Source organism: Delphinus delphis, chromosome 16 (genome assembly GCF_949987515.2).
Source record: "Delphinus delphis chromosome 16, mDelDel1.2, whole genome shotgun sequence".
In the NCBI taxonomy this organism is placed as follows: domain Eukaryota; kingdom Metazoa; phylum Chordata; class Mammalia; order Artiodactyla; family Delphinidae; genus Delphinus; species Delphinus delphis.
The window spans coordinates 6,438,920-6,457,104 of record NC_082698.1 but is presented as its reverse complement, the minus strand read 5'-3'; the positions used below and the strand labels follow the sequence as shown (position 1 = coordinate 6,457,104).

The 18,185-nt window shown below is 41.9% G+C and overlaps 2 protein-coding genes across 4 annotated transcripts in view; one reads left to right on the top strand and one right to left on the bottom strand.

Moving 5' to 3' along the window:
* DHX32 (DEAH-box helicase 32 (putative)) overlaps window positions 1-2,807 on the bottom strand; it is a 52,180-nt gene extending 49,373 nt beyond the window's left edge. For 2 of the 3 annotated variants that reach the window (XM_060033850.1, XM_060033853.1), the window contains exon 1: window positions 2,670-2,744. The gene's annotated coding sequence lies outside the window, so the exon portion shown is untranslated. Of the gene's footprint in view, window positions 1-2,669 lie in introns of all 3 variants that reach the window. The other variant, XM_060033852.1, reaches the window with a different exon arrangement.
* Window positions 2,750-18,185, top strand: part of FANK1 (fibronectin type III and ankyrin repeat domains 1) — a 115,266-nt gene continuing 99,830 nt past the window's right edge. Inside the window, exon 1 of the mRNA XM_060033854.1 lies at window positions 2,750-3,164. Within this exon, the coding sequence (XP_059889837.1) occupies window positions 2,750-3,164 (415 nt within the window). The remainder of the gene's footprint in view (window positions 3,165-18,185) is intronic.

Sequence of the window (18,185 nt, the reverse complement as noted above, 5' to 3'; positions counted from 1 at the left end):
CGATTATACTATGAATGATTAAAAGGGCTAAGAGATGGGCATTTCTTGAGTCCAACAATTTGAGTGCAGACCATGACAGGTCTGGAGGACTGAAAGGAAACAGCAAAAATGGAAATATAATTGTTTTCTGCCTTTGACTGAACTCCTTATGAGTTTCAGAAAGTAACAGAGAAAGAGGAAAAAGTACCCTCACTCTGGCAAAATAACAAACAAAAATCCAAAAACAAAAATGAGAAACTTCCTCTGACTTATGATAGTAAGTTTGCTAAATGGAAATAACACGTTCATTTGCTTTGTTTTCTTTCCTTCTTTTTTCTTTTTTAAATCATCCTACTAGGATTAAATAATGTTAACTTCCTACTGGAGTTATTTTTACTTTGAATTCTGATGTGGACAAAAGATTTAAATAAGAAAAAGAAAGGCTACTCTTACCGGCTACCTTGCTATTCCTTGTGACAGTGCTTTGGCTTGCTACATTTAGTTAAGCATCAGTCAGCCAAGTAAATAATAATGTAACTATTCTATCCAGTGATGAGCTTGGAAACTTTTTTAAAAATCAGGACTTCATTGTTTTTAACTTGACCACCAGTAACACCCTGAAAATGACAGTGAAAAGAAACAGAAAACAAAGTAGTAGAAAATCCCCAAAGGGACAACCAATACCTTTACCATTCATCTCAACTCCTAGGACATTAGCAACCTTCTGACCTCAGGATATTTCCTCCAATAATGTATCCTTTACCTAGAGCGATTTCTCTAAAGCTCTTCTCACTCATTCAACAGACATTTAACAAGTACATTGTACTAGGGCTGGAGGAAGAGAAACTGAATGTTGTCCCTGCCTTAGACATCTTTGTACCTTCCCCTCCTCCCACTTCCCCCCACCCACAACCAGTCATTTCTTCCATAGGTACACTATCCCCTAAAATCCAATGTTGCTTTTCAGTTGCCAAAGTCACCTGTTACCTAAAATATTTCAGTGCAGGATTTCCTCAATGTCAAGTTCATAACTACTGATAAAATCATTCATCTATAATACAAAGTATTCCCCAATGCATATCTCCATTTTTCCAACCTTAAAATCTGCATGCAACTACTAAACTCCTGAGTCCTTGTTACTTTGGCATGAAGATCTACAATGTTGCTTCTTCTTTTTAAATACAAATGCCTAATCCTTTACTATATGGGAAATTTTAACCCTACCTTTTTTTTTTCCTGCTAATAAAAGCCAAGTTTTCATCACTATCTTATCACATTGACTAAGATGTTATTAATGAGCACCATTATGTTTGTTTCTTGGATGAAAAGACCAATTCATGATTTTGCAAATGATGTGAAAACTAGAGTTTGAAAAGACTATACTACCAAAGTACTGTTGATCTTAGATGCTTTCTGTCTAAAAATCCATCCCCTGTGTCTCTATGTAACATGAACAGGTATTTAAGGTACCATGAAGTGCTTACTTTCCAACCTCAATTTATTACTTTAATATTTTAGCTTATGAATTACGGATTCTGTATATATCACACTGCTTGTCGATATCGACACATAAACCTTCTTGCTTTGACAATTAATCTGAAAATGTCTCCATATAGTCTGGGAGGGGAAAGCCTAATTTGGTGGAATATAATAAATGTCCCTTTTCAACACAGGATATATGCTTCTCAGGTTCAATTAACCTCTGAATGATTCTAAGAGAAAAGTAATTCTCCTTGATGTTCCTTGTCTACATAGCGGAAATCTCTCTAGTGGCAAAGAATGAGTAATCACTTACATGACCGCAAAAGGCCACTTTTCATTTCCCTCAAGTACTGTCTAGAGCAGCAGGAGGAATTGATGGAGGGGTCATAATCTCCAGCATGAGCACTAAATCAGTCATGCCATTTTCCTCCCACCTGCACTTTCATTCTCGTCCTTTTCCTTCTCTCTTCTCCATTTTTCCCTCTTCCTTACAGTTGTTTTTCTTAACCTACAGCACTCTCCCCGTGGTTTGAATTTTTACAACCTACCAGATAAAATCCCTGGTGACCCTCAAAGCTTCCTTACCTCCATCAGTGTTTTAAAAACAAATATTAGGAAAGATTACGGTGTGGGATCACGTTACATTTGTTTCACATACCTATAAAGTTTTGGCACAGAACGTGAGGGCTGATGCCACAACTCAATCGAAAACCGGGAGGGCTGAAACAAACACACACACACACACAAACTAACTCAACCGGAAAGATCCGACTCGGGCCCACAGCCTGAAATGTGACACTTGGGATGACAGTGCAATGCGGAGCGAAGGAATTCTCCCGGGTTTCAGGATACAAGGGACACACTCGGCCCACTGCTGACGACAGAAGAGGCTCTCATCTGCTCCATGCTTCCCGCAAATGTGACACGAGTGACCCAACTCTCCGCTCCCAAGGCGGGGCCGGGATCCAAGCCCCCAAACCCCACCCCCGCGGCCGGGGCCCCCTGCTTGGAGGGCTGGTGTGCACAGGTTCTCTCCCCGCGCCGAGACGCTGCTACGGGAGGTTGGGGGAGGCCGCCTCCTCCGGAGCATTTTACGAGTCGGGGCAGGGTCGTCCCGGGCCAACGGGCGGGCAGGGGGCCCCAAACGGCCGCAACAGGTGCGCCCGGGCCGCCCACCCGCCCCTCCCGCCGCCGGGCCCGACCTTTACCTGCAGCGGCGGCTCCCGAGTCCGGGGAGGGAGGCTCAGGCCCGGCCGCCCTACCCCGCGGGGCAGGCCGAACTCGCCGGATGCACGGACCGACGGACCGACTGACGCCTTGGGTCGCCGACGGAGGGCCAGCAGGCCCCCAGCCGAAGGCCCGGGCACTGGCCCCGCCGGGGCCGCGAAGGCCGCCAGGGAGGGCGCGATCGCAAGATCAGGCCTCACGGGCAGAGAGTCTTCAGCCGGCGACCCCGCCGCCACCCTCGCTCGGTGCCCCTGCGACGCGCGGTCCTCGCGGCCGCCTGCGTTGCCTCGCGGCTTTTGGTCCCTCCCTCTCGCCGTCCTTCTTGCCCCTCCTCCCCCGCCCTCCGGGTTGTCAGGGCAACCGGAGAGACGCCGGCCCTGGAGGAGAGGCTTTCGGAGGGGCTGCGGCGGCGGCGGCGGCGGCGCGGGGGGCTCGGCCCGTGGGGCCCCAGGAGCATCTGACCATGGAGCCCCAGAGTAAGGGGGCCGGGGCCAGGGCCGGGGCGGGCGGCCGGGCCTGCCCGGAACGGGTGTGGGCGCCCTGCGCGCGGCTCCGCAGGCTTTTAATGCTTTTGACACAGAAATACGGTCTCCTCCTCGAGCTTTCTTCTCTTGGAGAGACAAGAAGGGGCCTAAATCCTGCCGAGTGTGTCCGCCGGGAGCCGGAGGGCCGGGTGAGCTCGGTAGTGTGGGCAGGAGGATGCAGCGCCGCCAGTGTGTTCCTTCCTGAAATGACCCCCAAGCAAATCCATTTCTTATTACTATTACTGTCATTGTTGTTGTTATTTTGTTTGGTAGTTTGATTCATTAACTGTAAATAGCCATTCTGCTTCTAAAATGTCAGCAATTAAACATGCAACAAGGCTAGGTCTTGTATTTATTAGAAGAGATCCCGTCCTCTTCCCAGTAGTCGGAGATTTGAATGAGAAAAAAATTTTGGAGCTTTGTCCAAAACTGTTAAATTCGTTACTGGAGGTTCTACGAGGTAGGCTTGGACACACACACAAAGTTACGATTTCTTTTTCTGTTTCCCACATTGTTTGACAAAAGGTGGGCAGTCTGGAGTTATCAGATCTAACACAAGCTTTAATTTACTGTGTTGATTGTTGTTGTGATTATTATTACTACGACTACTACTCAAACCTCTCTAGAAGGACAGTGCTCCGTCCTTCTTTCCCAAGCTAATGTTTTATTGCTCCTTTTGTTCTTAAAATAAGAACAGTGTTTTATATGGATGGACACTAGAAAGCCCTTGAACTTTTATAGAAGGATGCAGTTTGACTCTCCAAACCAAGTTGTCTTTTCTTGCACAATTTCAGAAATGGAAGTACTCAGACCAAATCCATTCTCTGGGGGATATGCTGACATTATTAAAGTTTCCAAGAAGGTTTTTAAAAACTTTTGCCTTTCTTTTAACTCACTTGCTGAGGAGAAAACTTACAAGTTGAGAGTTAGAGTTGTTTAAGTTGATTTTGTACAGTATTCTGTCACTTGCACTTGTAACTCTCTGGATTCCACATTTTATCTAACCTATTGAAAGAAATTTACAATAATACTGAAATTTTTGTTTCATTTCAAACTGATGCCAAGGTGTGTATGTTTTCTCTTTAGAGAAGAAATAAATCGAAGTGAAATATATCTTTTAAAACAGCAACTTTATTTCTTCAGATTTATGTTACTGTTTAAATGTGTAAACTATAACTTTCCAATCCATCAGTGCTCAGACTGTGTATCCACTCTCTCGTTCATGGTATTCATTATGCTCCAAACACTGTCTAAGGGGTGGAGGATTGAACAATGAATAGGACCATGTGGGCTTTGGTTATCCCTGGAAAACTGAGCAGACACTTGCCCAAGAATTTTTGAAACCTCCCTGGGGTCTGAGATTGGGGAAAAAGAGATGGGCAGAAGGCTTCCGGCAGGAAGCAATAGTAGGCTTGCAGAATGACCCAGCAAAGAATGAGGGAAAGGGATTCCAGAGAGGGGGAATCCCTTGGGTATAGGCCCTGAGACCTGAGAGAGTAGTGTGGGTTTGAGGCTCAGAGTTCAAAGATCAGTAAAGCTGTAAGTGAGAGAAGCCAGAGGGGTGGAGGGGAGGAGAAAGAAAAGAGACAAGCCTGGAAAAGTGAATAGGAACCAGATCCCAGAAGCTCTGTAAAACTGTGAGAAATTTATTACTGCTATGAATTTCACATTTATATCTCATCTCATTGGATTTTAAGGTGGAAAATATTTGTTAAGGAATCTATGCCTGGGACACAACTATAAATTTATTCTTTCTCACATACTCTCAAATGCTGTTATCAATTTAATTTTAGATAATTCAAACAATAACCATTTACGATAGGGAATTCTTTCACAGCCTAATAAACACCATTTTGGGTGTTAGTAAATATTTAAAAGGACAAGATTAAATGATCTTTAAGATCCCATTTAACTTGAAGATTCATACCCAACCAGATTTCACCTGAGACTCAAGTTGCTATTTTATTCTCTCAAAGGTATTGGAGAATGCCATGGCTATGATATTAACAAATATTACAGTTATAGGGTCACCATATGTTGCTGTGCCAATGTGATCCGACATACCCTAAGCCTGGTGTGTACGTGCTACCTTTTGTCATTGAGGGGTTTCAAATAGCATTTACAAGGGTAGTTGAGTATAGCATCAGTGACTTGATTAAAAGGAAGGCTCCTTCTTAATTGTTTTTAAGGATTAAACATATATCTAAGGACAACACCAAGGAACTACTAGGAATAACCCCCAAGTCAGTCTTATCCATTCTGTTTCCACACACTCAGTTTTCTATTACTTTTAGCAATGACCTTTATTAACTCAGTCATTAAAATCCAATAAACATAAACTCTTCAGATCCCACAGCTGGATCATACTCTGGCACTAGGCAGAGGGTGACAAGGGCTACCACTGTTTTACAGAATGATAATAAGTCAATGATCCCAGAAATGACTCCTCAGGGAAAGGGCAAATTAAATAAACTCACAACCTTGGGCCGTTCAGCATGGTTTTGGCTCTTGGCTTACACATTTACATATTTAATTATTTTCTTCCTAAACTAACAACACTATTGGAAAGCTAACCCATGTATGAAATAACATGGAAAATGTACATCAAATTTCTTTTTTTTTTTTTAAGAAAATATTTAAGTTCAACAGTACTATCTCTTCCCTAAGTTTTTAGTGAGTGACAATGCCAAGGGGTGGCTTTGGGGGTCTTTAACCCTCCCCCCCATGATCTTCCCTAGTCCACCAAATCACCCTAAACAAACACATAATCTGAATTTTATTTTATTTTTCATAATCTGAATTTTAAAATGTGTGTATATATCAATTGCAGCATCAAGACAACTCCCCAGCTCCCACTTACAGCCATATTGCCACCTGTCCCCTAAACTCTCCCTATAAAATAATCTGGGCCTAGTTTAGGCCAGGCAGCAGTTTCTAGATACACACATGCCTTTTAAAAGAAATGCTCAATGGGATTCTAAGTTATTCCAATGACTAACAGACGGAGGCATATCCTTAAAGGAGTGAAGACTTCTCCAAACCGGTTTTCCCACTGATCTTCCCCATATTTGAGTAGGATTTCACCACCTTCCCAGTTACTCCAGCTGGAAATCACAGTCATCCTTAACTACTCTCTTTTACTCGCCACCCCTCCTACTCACCCCACCCACCAGAATGCATGTTTATTTTATTTTATTTTTTATATATCTTTATTGGAGTATAATTGCTTTACAATGTTGTGTTAGTTTCTGCTGTACAAAAAAATGAATCAGCTATACATATACATATATCCCCGTATCTCCTCCCTCTTGCGTCTCCCTCCCTCCCACCCTCCCTATCCCACCCCTCTAGGTGGTCACAAAGCACCGAGCTCATCTCCCTGTGCTATGCAGCAGCTTCCCACTAGCCATCCTTTTTACATTTGGTAGTGTATATATGTCCATGCCACTCTCTCACTTTGTCACAGCTTCCCCTTCCCCCCTTGTGTCCTCAAGTCCATTCTCTATGTCTGCATCTTTATTCGGGCCCTGCCACTAGGTTCATCAGTACCGTTTTTTTAGATTCCATATATGTGCGTTAGCATACGGTATTTGGTTTTCTCTTTCTGACTTACTTCACTCTGTATGACAGACTCTAGGTCCATCCACCTCACTACAAATAACTCAGTTTCGTTTCTTTTTATGGCTGAGTGATATTCCATTGTATATATGTGCCACATCCTCTTTATCCATTCCTCTGTCGATGGACACTTAGGTTGCGTCCATGTCCTGGCTATCGTAAATAGTGCTGCAATGAACACTGTGTTAGGTGAGTTTTTGAATTATGGTTTTCTCAGGGTATATGCCCAGTAGTGGGATTGCTGGGTCATATGGTAGTTCTATTTTTAGTTTTCCAGTTTTTTCCATACTGTTCTCCATAGTGGCTTATCAATTTACATTCCCACCAACAGTGCAAGGGGGTTCCTTTTTCTCTACACCCTCTCCAGCATTTATTGTTTGTAGATTTTTTTGACGATGGCCATTCTGACCGGTGTGAGGTGATACCTCATTGTGGTTTTGATTTGCATTTCTCTAATAATTAGTGATGCTGAGCATCTTTTCATGTGCCTCTAGGCCATCTGTATGTCTTCTTTGGAGAAATGCCTGTTTAGGTCTTCTGCCCATTTTGGATTGGGTTGTTTGTTTTTTTGATATTGAGCTGCATGTGCTGCTTGTATATTTTGGAGATTAATCCTTTGTCAGTTGCTTCATTTGCAAATATTTTCTCCCATTCTGAGCGTTGTCTTTTCATCTTGTTGATGTTTCCTTTGCTGTGCAAAAGCTTTTAAGTTTCATTAGGTTCCATTTGTTTATTTTTGTTTTTATTTCCATTACTCTAGGAGGTGGGTCAAAAAGGATCTTGCTGTGATTTGTCATAGAGTGTTCTGCCTATGTTTTCCTCTAAGAGTTTTATAGTGTCTGGCCTTACATTTAGGTCTTTTCTCCATTTTGAGTTTATTTTTGTGTATGGTGTTAGGCAGTGTTTATTTCACCTTCAGAATACACCCCAAATGTACGTCTTTCTCTCCCTCCCTGCTGTAATCACTGGTCCTCCAAGCCACCATCTTGACTAAACCATGACAGGAGGCTCTGCTGATTTCTGCATGCCCTTTACCCCAGCTGTGCTCACCTGAGAGCCAGAGTAAGCTTCTCAGAATACACAGGTCATATCAAAAAGCCCTCCAGAGTTCTTGTTTAGCTGCTTCTTCAAACCACTGTGTACATGATCTTGGATACATTATGCCTCCGGCATATAGGTCTTTTAGTCCCTTAAACATCTCAAGCTCCTTTCAGGACTGCAGGTCTTTGCACAAGGTTCTCCCTCTGCCAGGGATGCTCCTCCATCCTGCTCTGGCAGATTTGATTCAATGTCCTCTGGTTTCAGCTTAAATGTCGCTCTTGTTGAGTAAGCTCTGACTCCCTAAAGAGGGTTGGGCCCCTCTCTATGTTATTCCTATCTCTACTATGATCACAATCTGTAATTCTTTTGTTAATTTTCAAAATCTGTTTTCTCCACCGGTGTGTAGGGTGGTGGAAGAGGGCCCTGTCTGCCATTCTGTCTCCAGTGCTTAACATGGAATAAGCCCCAAACAAGCATTTATTGAATGGATGGCACTGTTGTTAACACCTGGGTGCCTTATTTAATTTTATTTCCTTAAGAGCATTGCAGTGTGCTTAAAAAGAAAACCATTTTACTCTATAACAGAAAGGGCTGTGCTCCAGTGAAATTGAAGTACCTCTTGTGGAGTACACTTTGGGTAAAGTTCATTTAAATCAGGTGCTTATAAATGTTAGGTGAATTACAAGTATGGCATTGCTTTTTCTTCACTAGTTTAAAAGAGGTGTTTTAAGTATCTCATTCTATCCAGCAAAATTAAGGAAATAGGAAGCTAATCTTATTTGGGGTACTAAAGGACTGCCAGATCATAGACTCAACAAAATCTTTGCACTGCTGTGGAGTACTTGTTCAGTAATTACCTGAGAGACTGGTAGGAATTTAAGAGTAATAAATTACTTAAGCCCAGGAGTGTTTTTAAAAGTCTGTGTAGGGGCTTCCCTGGTGGTGCAGTGGTTAAGAATCCGCCTGCCAATGCAGGAGACACGGGTTTGAGCCCTGGTCCGGGAGGATGCCACATGCCGCAGAGCAACTAAGCCTGTGAACCACAACTACTGAGCCTGCGCTCTAGAGCCTGCGAGCCACAACTACTGAGGCCGTGTGCTACAACTACTGAAGCCTGTGCGCCTAGAGCCCGTGCTCCACAAGAGAAGCCACCACTATGAGAAGCCCGCGCACCGCAATGAAGAGTACCCCCTGCTCACCGCAACTAGAGAAAGCCCGTGTGCAGCAACAAAGACCCAATGCAGCCAAAAATAAATAAATAAAATAAAAATAAATCTATTAATAAAATGGTAAACTAATTTTTTAAAAGTCTGTGTAACAATTTTTGTCAAGTAGTCTTAGTCTCTAAAGAATATTAATTCTATCAATTAGGTTATAATTCAAAGGTTATTATTAAATAAAGGCTTATATAAATAAAGTTTAAAACTTAAAAAAACTTCAAAACAACACCTTTTAAATAGCTGTAGTTTAAAATCCCCATCAAAATCCCAAGTTCAGTGCAGTCCTGACCTTGGGATGCTCAGCCCGCAGGGCGGGGCAAACCGACTTTATGGGGGCAGCTGTGTCTCACCAGAAGCTCAGCATTATCCTCAGACCAAGTCTATACCTGACAACTTGGATTTCACCTCCTCTTGACAGGAAAAGGAAGCACTACTATAGCCTGCTTGGTCTGGGGAGCCTGCCCAGACACACCCAGGAACTGAACTAACCCAGCCAGTTTACTGCAGGGGCTTTGTGCCTAAGCGTCACCCAAGAACGGCCTGAATGACTCATTAAGTACAGAAGGTGGTGCAAAGTCACTAACACGCAAACAACTCACACCAGTGTTCTGTGCATTTCCCTGCTCACAGCGCTGGGGCACGCCAGGGGCAAAACTGGAGATGCTTATCCTTGGGACCCTGCAGAGCTCTGGGGACATTTCTCTCCTGAGCGGCAGAAAGAAACGAGGAGGCATTCCTTGCTTTCAGATTCCTTTAGCTGTGACCCGCCCCCTTCTAGGTTGTCAGGGACCCTTCCCTGGCCTCACCTTCTTGGGAGGGTCGTCTCATTCTCATACTCTCTTGCCTGCTTGTTTCTGCCTGGAATCTACTCACTGCCCATCCATGTATCCATCCTTTCAAACATCTCTATAACGGTTACCATCTCTTAAAAATGTTGCCTGTTTACCCTCCTCCAACCCAAATCAGAGTTAATTTCTCCCTCCTAGGCACTGTGTCTGCATTTTGTCACTACTTTTGTTCTTCTAACACATTGTAATTGATATATATTTATATGTTCAACCCTCCCATTAGAAATTAACTTGAAATGGATTAAGGGCTTAAGTGTAAGACCTGAAACTATAAAAGTAGAAGAAAACATAGGGAAAGAGCTCCTTGCCATAGACCTTGGCAGTGGTTTCTTGGATATGACACTGAAAGCACAGGCAACAGAAGCAAAAATCAGCAAGTGATTAGTCTGGCCACACTAAACTCATAAGCTTCTGTACAGAAAAAGAAACAAGCAACAAAATGGAAGGGCAACCTAAGGCAAAGAAAATATTTGCAAACCATCCATCGGTGAGGGGCTGATATCCAAAATATATGAGGAACTCAGACAACTTAATAACAGAAAAGCAAACAATCCATTTAAAAAATGGGCAGGGGACCTGAATAGACATTTTTCCAAGGAAGATATACAAATGACCAACACATGAAATGATGTCAAGCACGTGAAAATGTGCTCCACGTCACCGATCATCAGGGAAACGCGAATCAAAACCACAAGGAGATACCACCTCACACCTGTCAGAACGGTGTTTTCAAAAAGACAACCCTCAGAATGGGAGAAAATATTTGCAAATGAAGCAACTGACAAAGGATTAATCTCCAAGACTTACAAGCAGCTCCTGCAGCTCAATAACAGAAAAACAAACAACCCAATCCAAAAACGGGCAGAAGGCCTAAATAGACATTTCTCCAAAGAAGACATACAGACTGCCAACAAACACATGAAAGAAGGCTCAACATCATTAATCATTAGAGAAATGCAAATCAAAACTAGAATGAGATATCATCTCACACCAGTCAGAGTGGCCATCATCAAAAAATCTAGGACTTCCCTAGTGGTGCAGTGGTTGAGAGTCCGCCTGCCGATGCAGGGGTTACGGGTTCGTGCCCCGGTCCGGGAAGATCCCACGTGCCGCGGAGCGGCTGGGCCCGTAAGCCATGGCCGCTGAGTCTGCGCGTCCGGAGCCTGTGCTCCGCAATGGGAGAGGCCACAACAGTGAGAGGCCCGCGTACCGCAAAAAAAAAAATAAAGTCATGTACCAAAATGTTCATTGCAGCTCTATGTACAATAGCCAGGACATGGAAGCAACCTAAGTGTCCATTATCAGATGAATGGATATAGAAGATGTGGCACATATATACAATGGAATATTACTCAGCCATAAAAAGAAATGAAATTGAGTTATTTGTAGTGAGGTGGTTGGACCTAGAGTCTGTCATACTGAGTGAAGTAAGTCAGAAAAACAAACACTGTATGCTAACACATACATATGGAATCTAAGAAAAAAAAAAGGTCATGAAGAACCTAGGGGTAAGATGGGAGTAAAGACACAGACCTACTAGAGAATGGACTTGAGGATGTGAGGAAGGGGAAGGGTAAGCTGTGACAAAGTGAGAGAGTGGCATGGACATATATACACTACCAAATGTAAAATAGATAGCTAGTGGGAAGCAGCTGCATAGCACAGGGAGATCAGCTTGGTGGTTTGTGACCACCTAGAGGGGTGGGATAGGGAGGGTGGGAGGGAGGGAGATGCAAGAGGGAAGAGATATGGGAACATATGTATATGTATAACTGATTCACTTTGTTATAAAGCAGAAAGTAACACACCACTGTAAAGCAATTATACTCCAATAAAGATGTTAAAAAAAAAAGAAGAGATAAGTGTTTGCAAGGTTGTGGAGAAAAGGGAACCCTGGTCCACTGTCGGTGGGAATGTAAATTAGTACAGCCACTATAGAAAACAGTGAACAGTGTGGGGCTTTCTCAAAACATTAAAGATAGAACTACCATATGATCCAGTAATTCCACTTCTGGGTATACATCTAAAGGAAATGAAATCAGGATCTTGAAGAGGTATCTGCCCTCCCATGTTCATTGCAGCATAATTCACAAGAGCCAAGATATGGAAACAAGTTAAGTGTCTGTCTGTGGATGAATGGTTAAAGATGTGATATATATGCATGATGGAATATTATTCAGCCACGAGAAAGAAGTCCTGCAATTTGCAACAACATGGATGGAACTTGAGGGCATTATGCTAAGTAAAATATAAAATAAGTCAGAGAAAGACAAATACTGTATGATCTCACTTATATGTGGAAGCAAAACAAGCTGAACTCATATAAACAGAGCAGAGTGGTTACCAAGGGCTGGCGGGGTGGAGGAAATGGGGAGATGTCGGTCAAAGAATACAAACTTCAAGTTAGAAGTGGAATAAATTCTGGGGATCTGATGTGTATGGTGACTATAGTTAACAATACTGTATTGTGTATTCAAAAGCTGCTGAGAGAATAGATCTTAAATGTTCTCATCACATGCAGACAAAAGGTAATTATGTGAGGTGAGAGAGGTGTTGCTGGACCTACCATGGTAATTGTTTCACAGTTTATAAGTGTATCAAATCATCAGGTTGTAGATCTTAAACTTACACAGTATTATGTGTCTATTATATCTCAATAAAGCTGGGGGGAAAAGCTGTGAGGTCAACATTTTCTTTCCTGGAGCTCTCTAGAGTACTGGAAAGAAACTAACTAGCCCTGTTATACCAATTACTTTTACTAAAGAGTTCTAACACAGCAACTATTTGGTTATTCTGAGCCTTGCTTTATGCAGGATTTGATTATAGGTAGCTGGTTTATATTTTAAGTAACTTTTTTTTTGCCACTGTAAACAATGGACTACCAGTGTCCCTTTACCACTGGGGGTCATCAATGTCTTTAAATCAAATCAGATTGAAGAAACAATTTTAGATAATCCAGTGCCAATTCAGAAGACAAATCCTAAAGGTTCTGTTCTCTGGATCCCACTTTTGTATTAATATTTGTATCAATTAGGGTTTAATCAGAAGAGCAGAACTACTGTGAGTGATATAGGATAAGGGGTCTAGAACAGAGATTAGACTTTGTATAATTGTGGGAGCTGGTGAAGAAGTCAGTGCAAACTGTTGTGTCTGTGACTGACGCTGGGCCTGGTGTTGCTCCAAGTTGGCGGGACCAGCGGTTGGGAAGGAAAGCTGGATATGAAGGTGGGAAAAGCAGGGACAGATTGGAGCCTGCCAAGTCAAACTGGAACCTGCAAGGATAAACTGGAGCCCATGTCTGTCTGTCACCACCTGCAACATCAGTGATATGCATGACCTGCAAGAGAGCTGGCGACCTTCCCTGAGGAGCCCTGCATGTGCCTGGCACGGTGCTCTGAGAACTTGAAGGAGGAGGTCTGTCCAAATTTCAGCTGCTGCTTCCCACCAACAAGGTGAGCAGCCAATGAACAACCACACGAGCCTGGTGCCCTGTACCGTCCTCTAGAGAGTAAAAAGCAAAATGGGAAATGCTGTTTCACCCCGAATGCTAAAGCTCACATGTGTGACCCAGAACTGAACAGGGAAGGGAATTCTTCAGTGTAGCTAAATTGGCCCAGTACAAAACCACCAAACCCTTTAGCCCATTTATCAGATTAGGGAAGTTCCCTTCCAGTCCTAATTTGCCAAGGTATTATTTATTTATTTTTAATCATGAAGAAGTGTTGGATTTCATCAAATGCATTATTTCCTTTTTTTCTCTATTAGTGTGATTTACATTGATTGTTTTTCAAATGTCAAACTAACCTTGCATTAATGGGATAAACCCTAGATGGTTATGGTGTTCTATGTGGTGAATAGAGTGCTGAATTTAATGTTCTAGTTTTTAAAAGGATTTTTGAGCTGTATTCATATGAGGGATTGGCCTGTAACTTTACTTTTTGTGATTTCTTAGTCTAGTTTCAGTATCAGGGTTATCTTAATCAAAAAAATGAGCTTAATCTCAAAAATAGAAGCTGTATTCCCCCTATTTTGGTTCTCTTTCTGTCTTTATTCTCTTAAAAGATTTTGTAATGTTGGTGTTATTTCTCCATTACATTGAAGAATATACCAGTGAAACCATCTGTAACGGGTTTTTCTTTGTGGGGAAAGTTTTAAATTGTGAACACTATTTACTTACTAGATGTAGGGGTACATATACTTCTATTTCTTAGTTTTGGCAAGTTGTGTCTTTCAAAGACTGAGCTCTTTTAATATAAATTATCTGATTTATTCCCATAAGTTTGCTTATAATAAAGTCTTATCTTTGTAATAGTATCTATAGGATCCATAGTGATAACCCTTTTTTAAAAAATTTATTTATTTTTGGCTGCGTTGGGTCTTCATTGCTGCATGTGGCTTTCCCTAGTTGCAGTGAGCAGGGGGCTACTCTTAGTTGCGGTGCGTGGGCTTCTCATTGCAGTGGCTTCTCTTGTTGCAGAGCACAGGCTCTAGGCACAGGGGCTTCAGTAGTTGCAGCACACAGGCTCAGTAGTTGTGGCTCACGGGCTCTAGAGCTCAGGCTCAGTAGTTGTGGCGCATGGGCTTAGTTGCTCTGCGGCATGTGGGATCTTCCGGGACCAGGGGTCGAACCCATGTCCCCTGCATTGACAGGCAGATTCTCAACCACTGTGCCACCAGGGAAGCCCCGATAGTGATAACCCTTTTAATTCCTTATGTTATTCATTTGTGCTTTATCTCTCTCTTTCATTCTTTTTTTTTTTTTTTTTTTTTTTTTTTTTTGTGGTGTGTGGGCCTCTCACTGTTGTGGCCTCTCCTGTTGCGGAGCACAGGCTCCAGACGCGCAGGCTCAGCGGCCATGGCTCACGCGCCCAGCTGCTCCGTGGCATGTGGAATCCTCCTGGACTGGGGCACGAACCTGCGTCCCCTGCATCGGCAGGCAGACTCTCAACCACTGTGCCACCAGGGAAACCCTCTTGTTCATTCTAGATAGAGATTTATATTAGTTGTCTATCACTGCATAACAAATTATTCAAAACTTAATGTCTTCAAACAACAAACATTTATTATGTGTGGTAGCCAGACTTCTAAGGTGGTCCCCATGATCTCCATGTCCTGCTGTTACACCCTGTATAACCTCCTCCCTCTGAGTGTCAGTGGGCTCTATGACTTGCTTCTAACCAATAGAACATTGTGAAAGTGCTGGATTGTTACTTCTGTGTGTGTGTGTGTATGCGTGTGTATGCATGTATCTATGTGTACATATAAACATATATACATTTAGATATATAGATGGGGAGGAGAGAGAGAGAGAGAGAAAGAGATAATATACACATAAATTAGACTTCATCTTGCTAGCATGCACTGGAGACACTCTCCTTGCTAGTTTGATGAAGTGAGCAGCCATGTTGAATATGTCCAACTGCAGGTGGCCTGTAGAACCTGAGGTTGGCATCCAGTCCACAGCCAGTGAAAAGCCTGGGTGTTCAACCATACAAACCCGACGAAATAAATTCTCTCAGCAACTTGAATGAGCTTAAAGGTCGATTCTTCCCTGAATGCCTGCAGATAAGAATTTAACCCAGCTGACACCCTGACTGCAGGCTTGTGAGACCCTGACAGAGAACCCACTTGAGCTGAGCTCAAATTCTTGACTTGCAGAAAATAGGGGACAATAAACATGTGTTTTCTTAAAAATGTTCACATGTGGTAATTTGTTATGGAGCAATAAAAAACTAATGTATTATCTCATGTAGTTTCTGTGGGTCAGGATTTCAGGAATACATTAGCTGGGGGTTCTGTCTTGGATTGTAGTCAGTATGTTGGCCAGGGATGCAGCCTTCTGCAGGCTTGACTGAGGCTGGAGGATCTGATTTCAAGATGGTGCACTCAACATGGATGGCAAGTTGGTGCTGGCTGATAGCAAGAGACCTAAGTAACTGAACACATTAACCTCTCTATAGAGTTGCTGTAGTGTCCTCACAGCATGGTACCTGATTTCACCCAGAGTGAATGATCTAAGAGAGAGAAAGGTAGAAGCTGTAGTGTCTTTTATAGTCTAGCCTAGGATACCATACTCTGTCATTTGCATTATTGTCTTAATAACAGGTCAACCCTCTTCAATATGAGAGAGGAGTACACAAGGGCACGAATAGCAGGAGGTGAGAATCATTGGGGGCCATCTTGGAGGCTGGATATCATAGAAGTAATAAATTGTGTTATTTTTTTAAAGGCTTTTATATTTTATGTTTATTTTCATATTTTTACATTTACATTTTATATTTTCTCCATTATGCATTTGTTTTCTATATCATTGATTTCTGCCTATATCTTTATTTCCATCATTTAAATTTGCTGTTCCTTTTAAAAAGTTTTTTGATGTAGATGCTTACATCATTGCTTTTAGCCTTCTTTTTCAAATAAATGCGTTTAAGGCTGTGAATTTCCCTCTGAGCCCCAATTTAGCTGAATTCCACAAGTTTTCTTTTTTTGTAAAGTTATATAGAAGTACGACATATGTATAAGAGAGTACAGAATATTAAATCTCCAGGTTGATGAATTATCACAAAGTAAACACACTCAGTTACTAGCACCCAGATCAAGAAATGGATTACCACTAATTATTTTAAAGTCTGAGCCTCATAGTATTGCAAACTGCTTTAAAGTTCATATCTGATCATTTCAACACCTGAATCACTTGTGAGGTTTGTTTCTCTTTTCTGTTTTTGCTCTTAGTTTTCAGTCATTTCATCATGTATCCTGGCATTCCTGGTAATTTTTGATTGAATGCTTGACATTCTTTTTGAAAAATCATAGAGGTTTCAGTAGACATTATCCATAGAGGATTTTATCTACTTTTGGTTGGCATTTAGGGTACAAATAAATCACTGTACTTCAGTTGAGGGCAGTCTGTTTTCAGTTTGCCCTTATTCCTAGGATGTAGCCAGCCATTTCAGGGATGTTAGCTGAAAACCTGGGGTCTTCACTAGTGCCCTTCCTTTTCAGCAGGACTTATATTTCAATTTTTGATCCCCAGCACCATGATATTGCCAAAATCTCTGCTTGCCCATGGTCAGCAAACTCCTCAAGGAGGAGTTGCTGGGCTTATTTCTCTGTGTCCCCTTTTCTCTAGGGTCTTGGCCCCTTAAGCCTTGGTTGTTTTTGGCAGTCTTCAGCTCCAGTGTTTCTGTGTGGCTGTTGAAGCTCTACGATACCACTTTCTACTTGTCTTGCCCCAGCTGTGAATCAGCAGATTCCCCAAGGACCAATGTAAGGGAAGTATATGGCCAACCTCAGTGTTCTTTTTTGCTCTCTGGGACCTTGGGCCCAAATCTTGTCTACATTTTTGGACCTTGATGCCTTCGTACAGCTGTTTTTTATATGTTATCCAGTTTTTGTGCTTTGTGGAATTATTAGTGTGATAGCCGCTGGAAGCAGAAATTGGTAATTAAAATTTTAACAGAAGATCCTTAGACATTTAATTCAAAAGAATTCATCCGTTTTCAATATTTGTTTCATAGCCTTCTATTTTTTGAAGATCTGAAAACATATGTAAAAAATTTATTAATCCAGCAGCAATTCCTATCTTTTAATCATTCAATATGTAGTTTGCAAGTGAAAAAATGAATAAATTTTATACATAATATCTGTGTCTTCCAGTTTGTGATCAAATTGCATAAGTCCTAGTTAATAAAGATAACTTGAAACTTCAGTAGATGATATTTTTTGTGCTAATTCCTTGAAGATTAAAGAGATTTTTATAACTATTTTATGTACATTTCATAGAAAGCACTTTTGATGGTTAAAAAATTATATATATCAAAAATAAAGTAAGGCCAAAGATGACTGATGGGATGGTTTCTCCGGGGGAAAGTAGTCTCTGCTCTTTTTAATATTTTATCTGTTAATTTCATTTAGAATGTGTTCGGGATATTCCCTGAGTTGGCTAAATGTGTTACTTCAGCCTTTTGTTTGTGTTTTAATTGGAGCACAGTTGCTTTACAATGATGTGTTAGTTTTTGCTGTACAGCAAAGTGAATCAGCCGCACACATACATATATCCCCTCTTCCTTGGATTTTGTTCCCATTTAGGTCAGCACTTCAGCCTTCTTGAATCTACTCACATGGTGGTGGTCTTTTCCCTCTTTCTCTGTTGACTGGCTTCCTCTCTACTCTGTGCATATTTTGTGATGAGGACACCACTAGCTCCCAACTATATATCATCAGTTTCAACTGCCCAAGGAGAGACT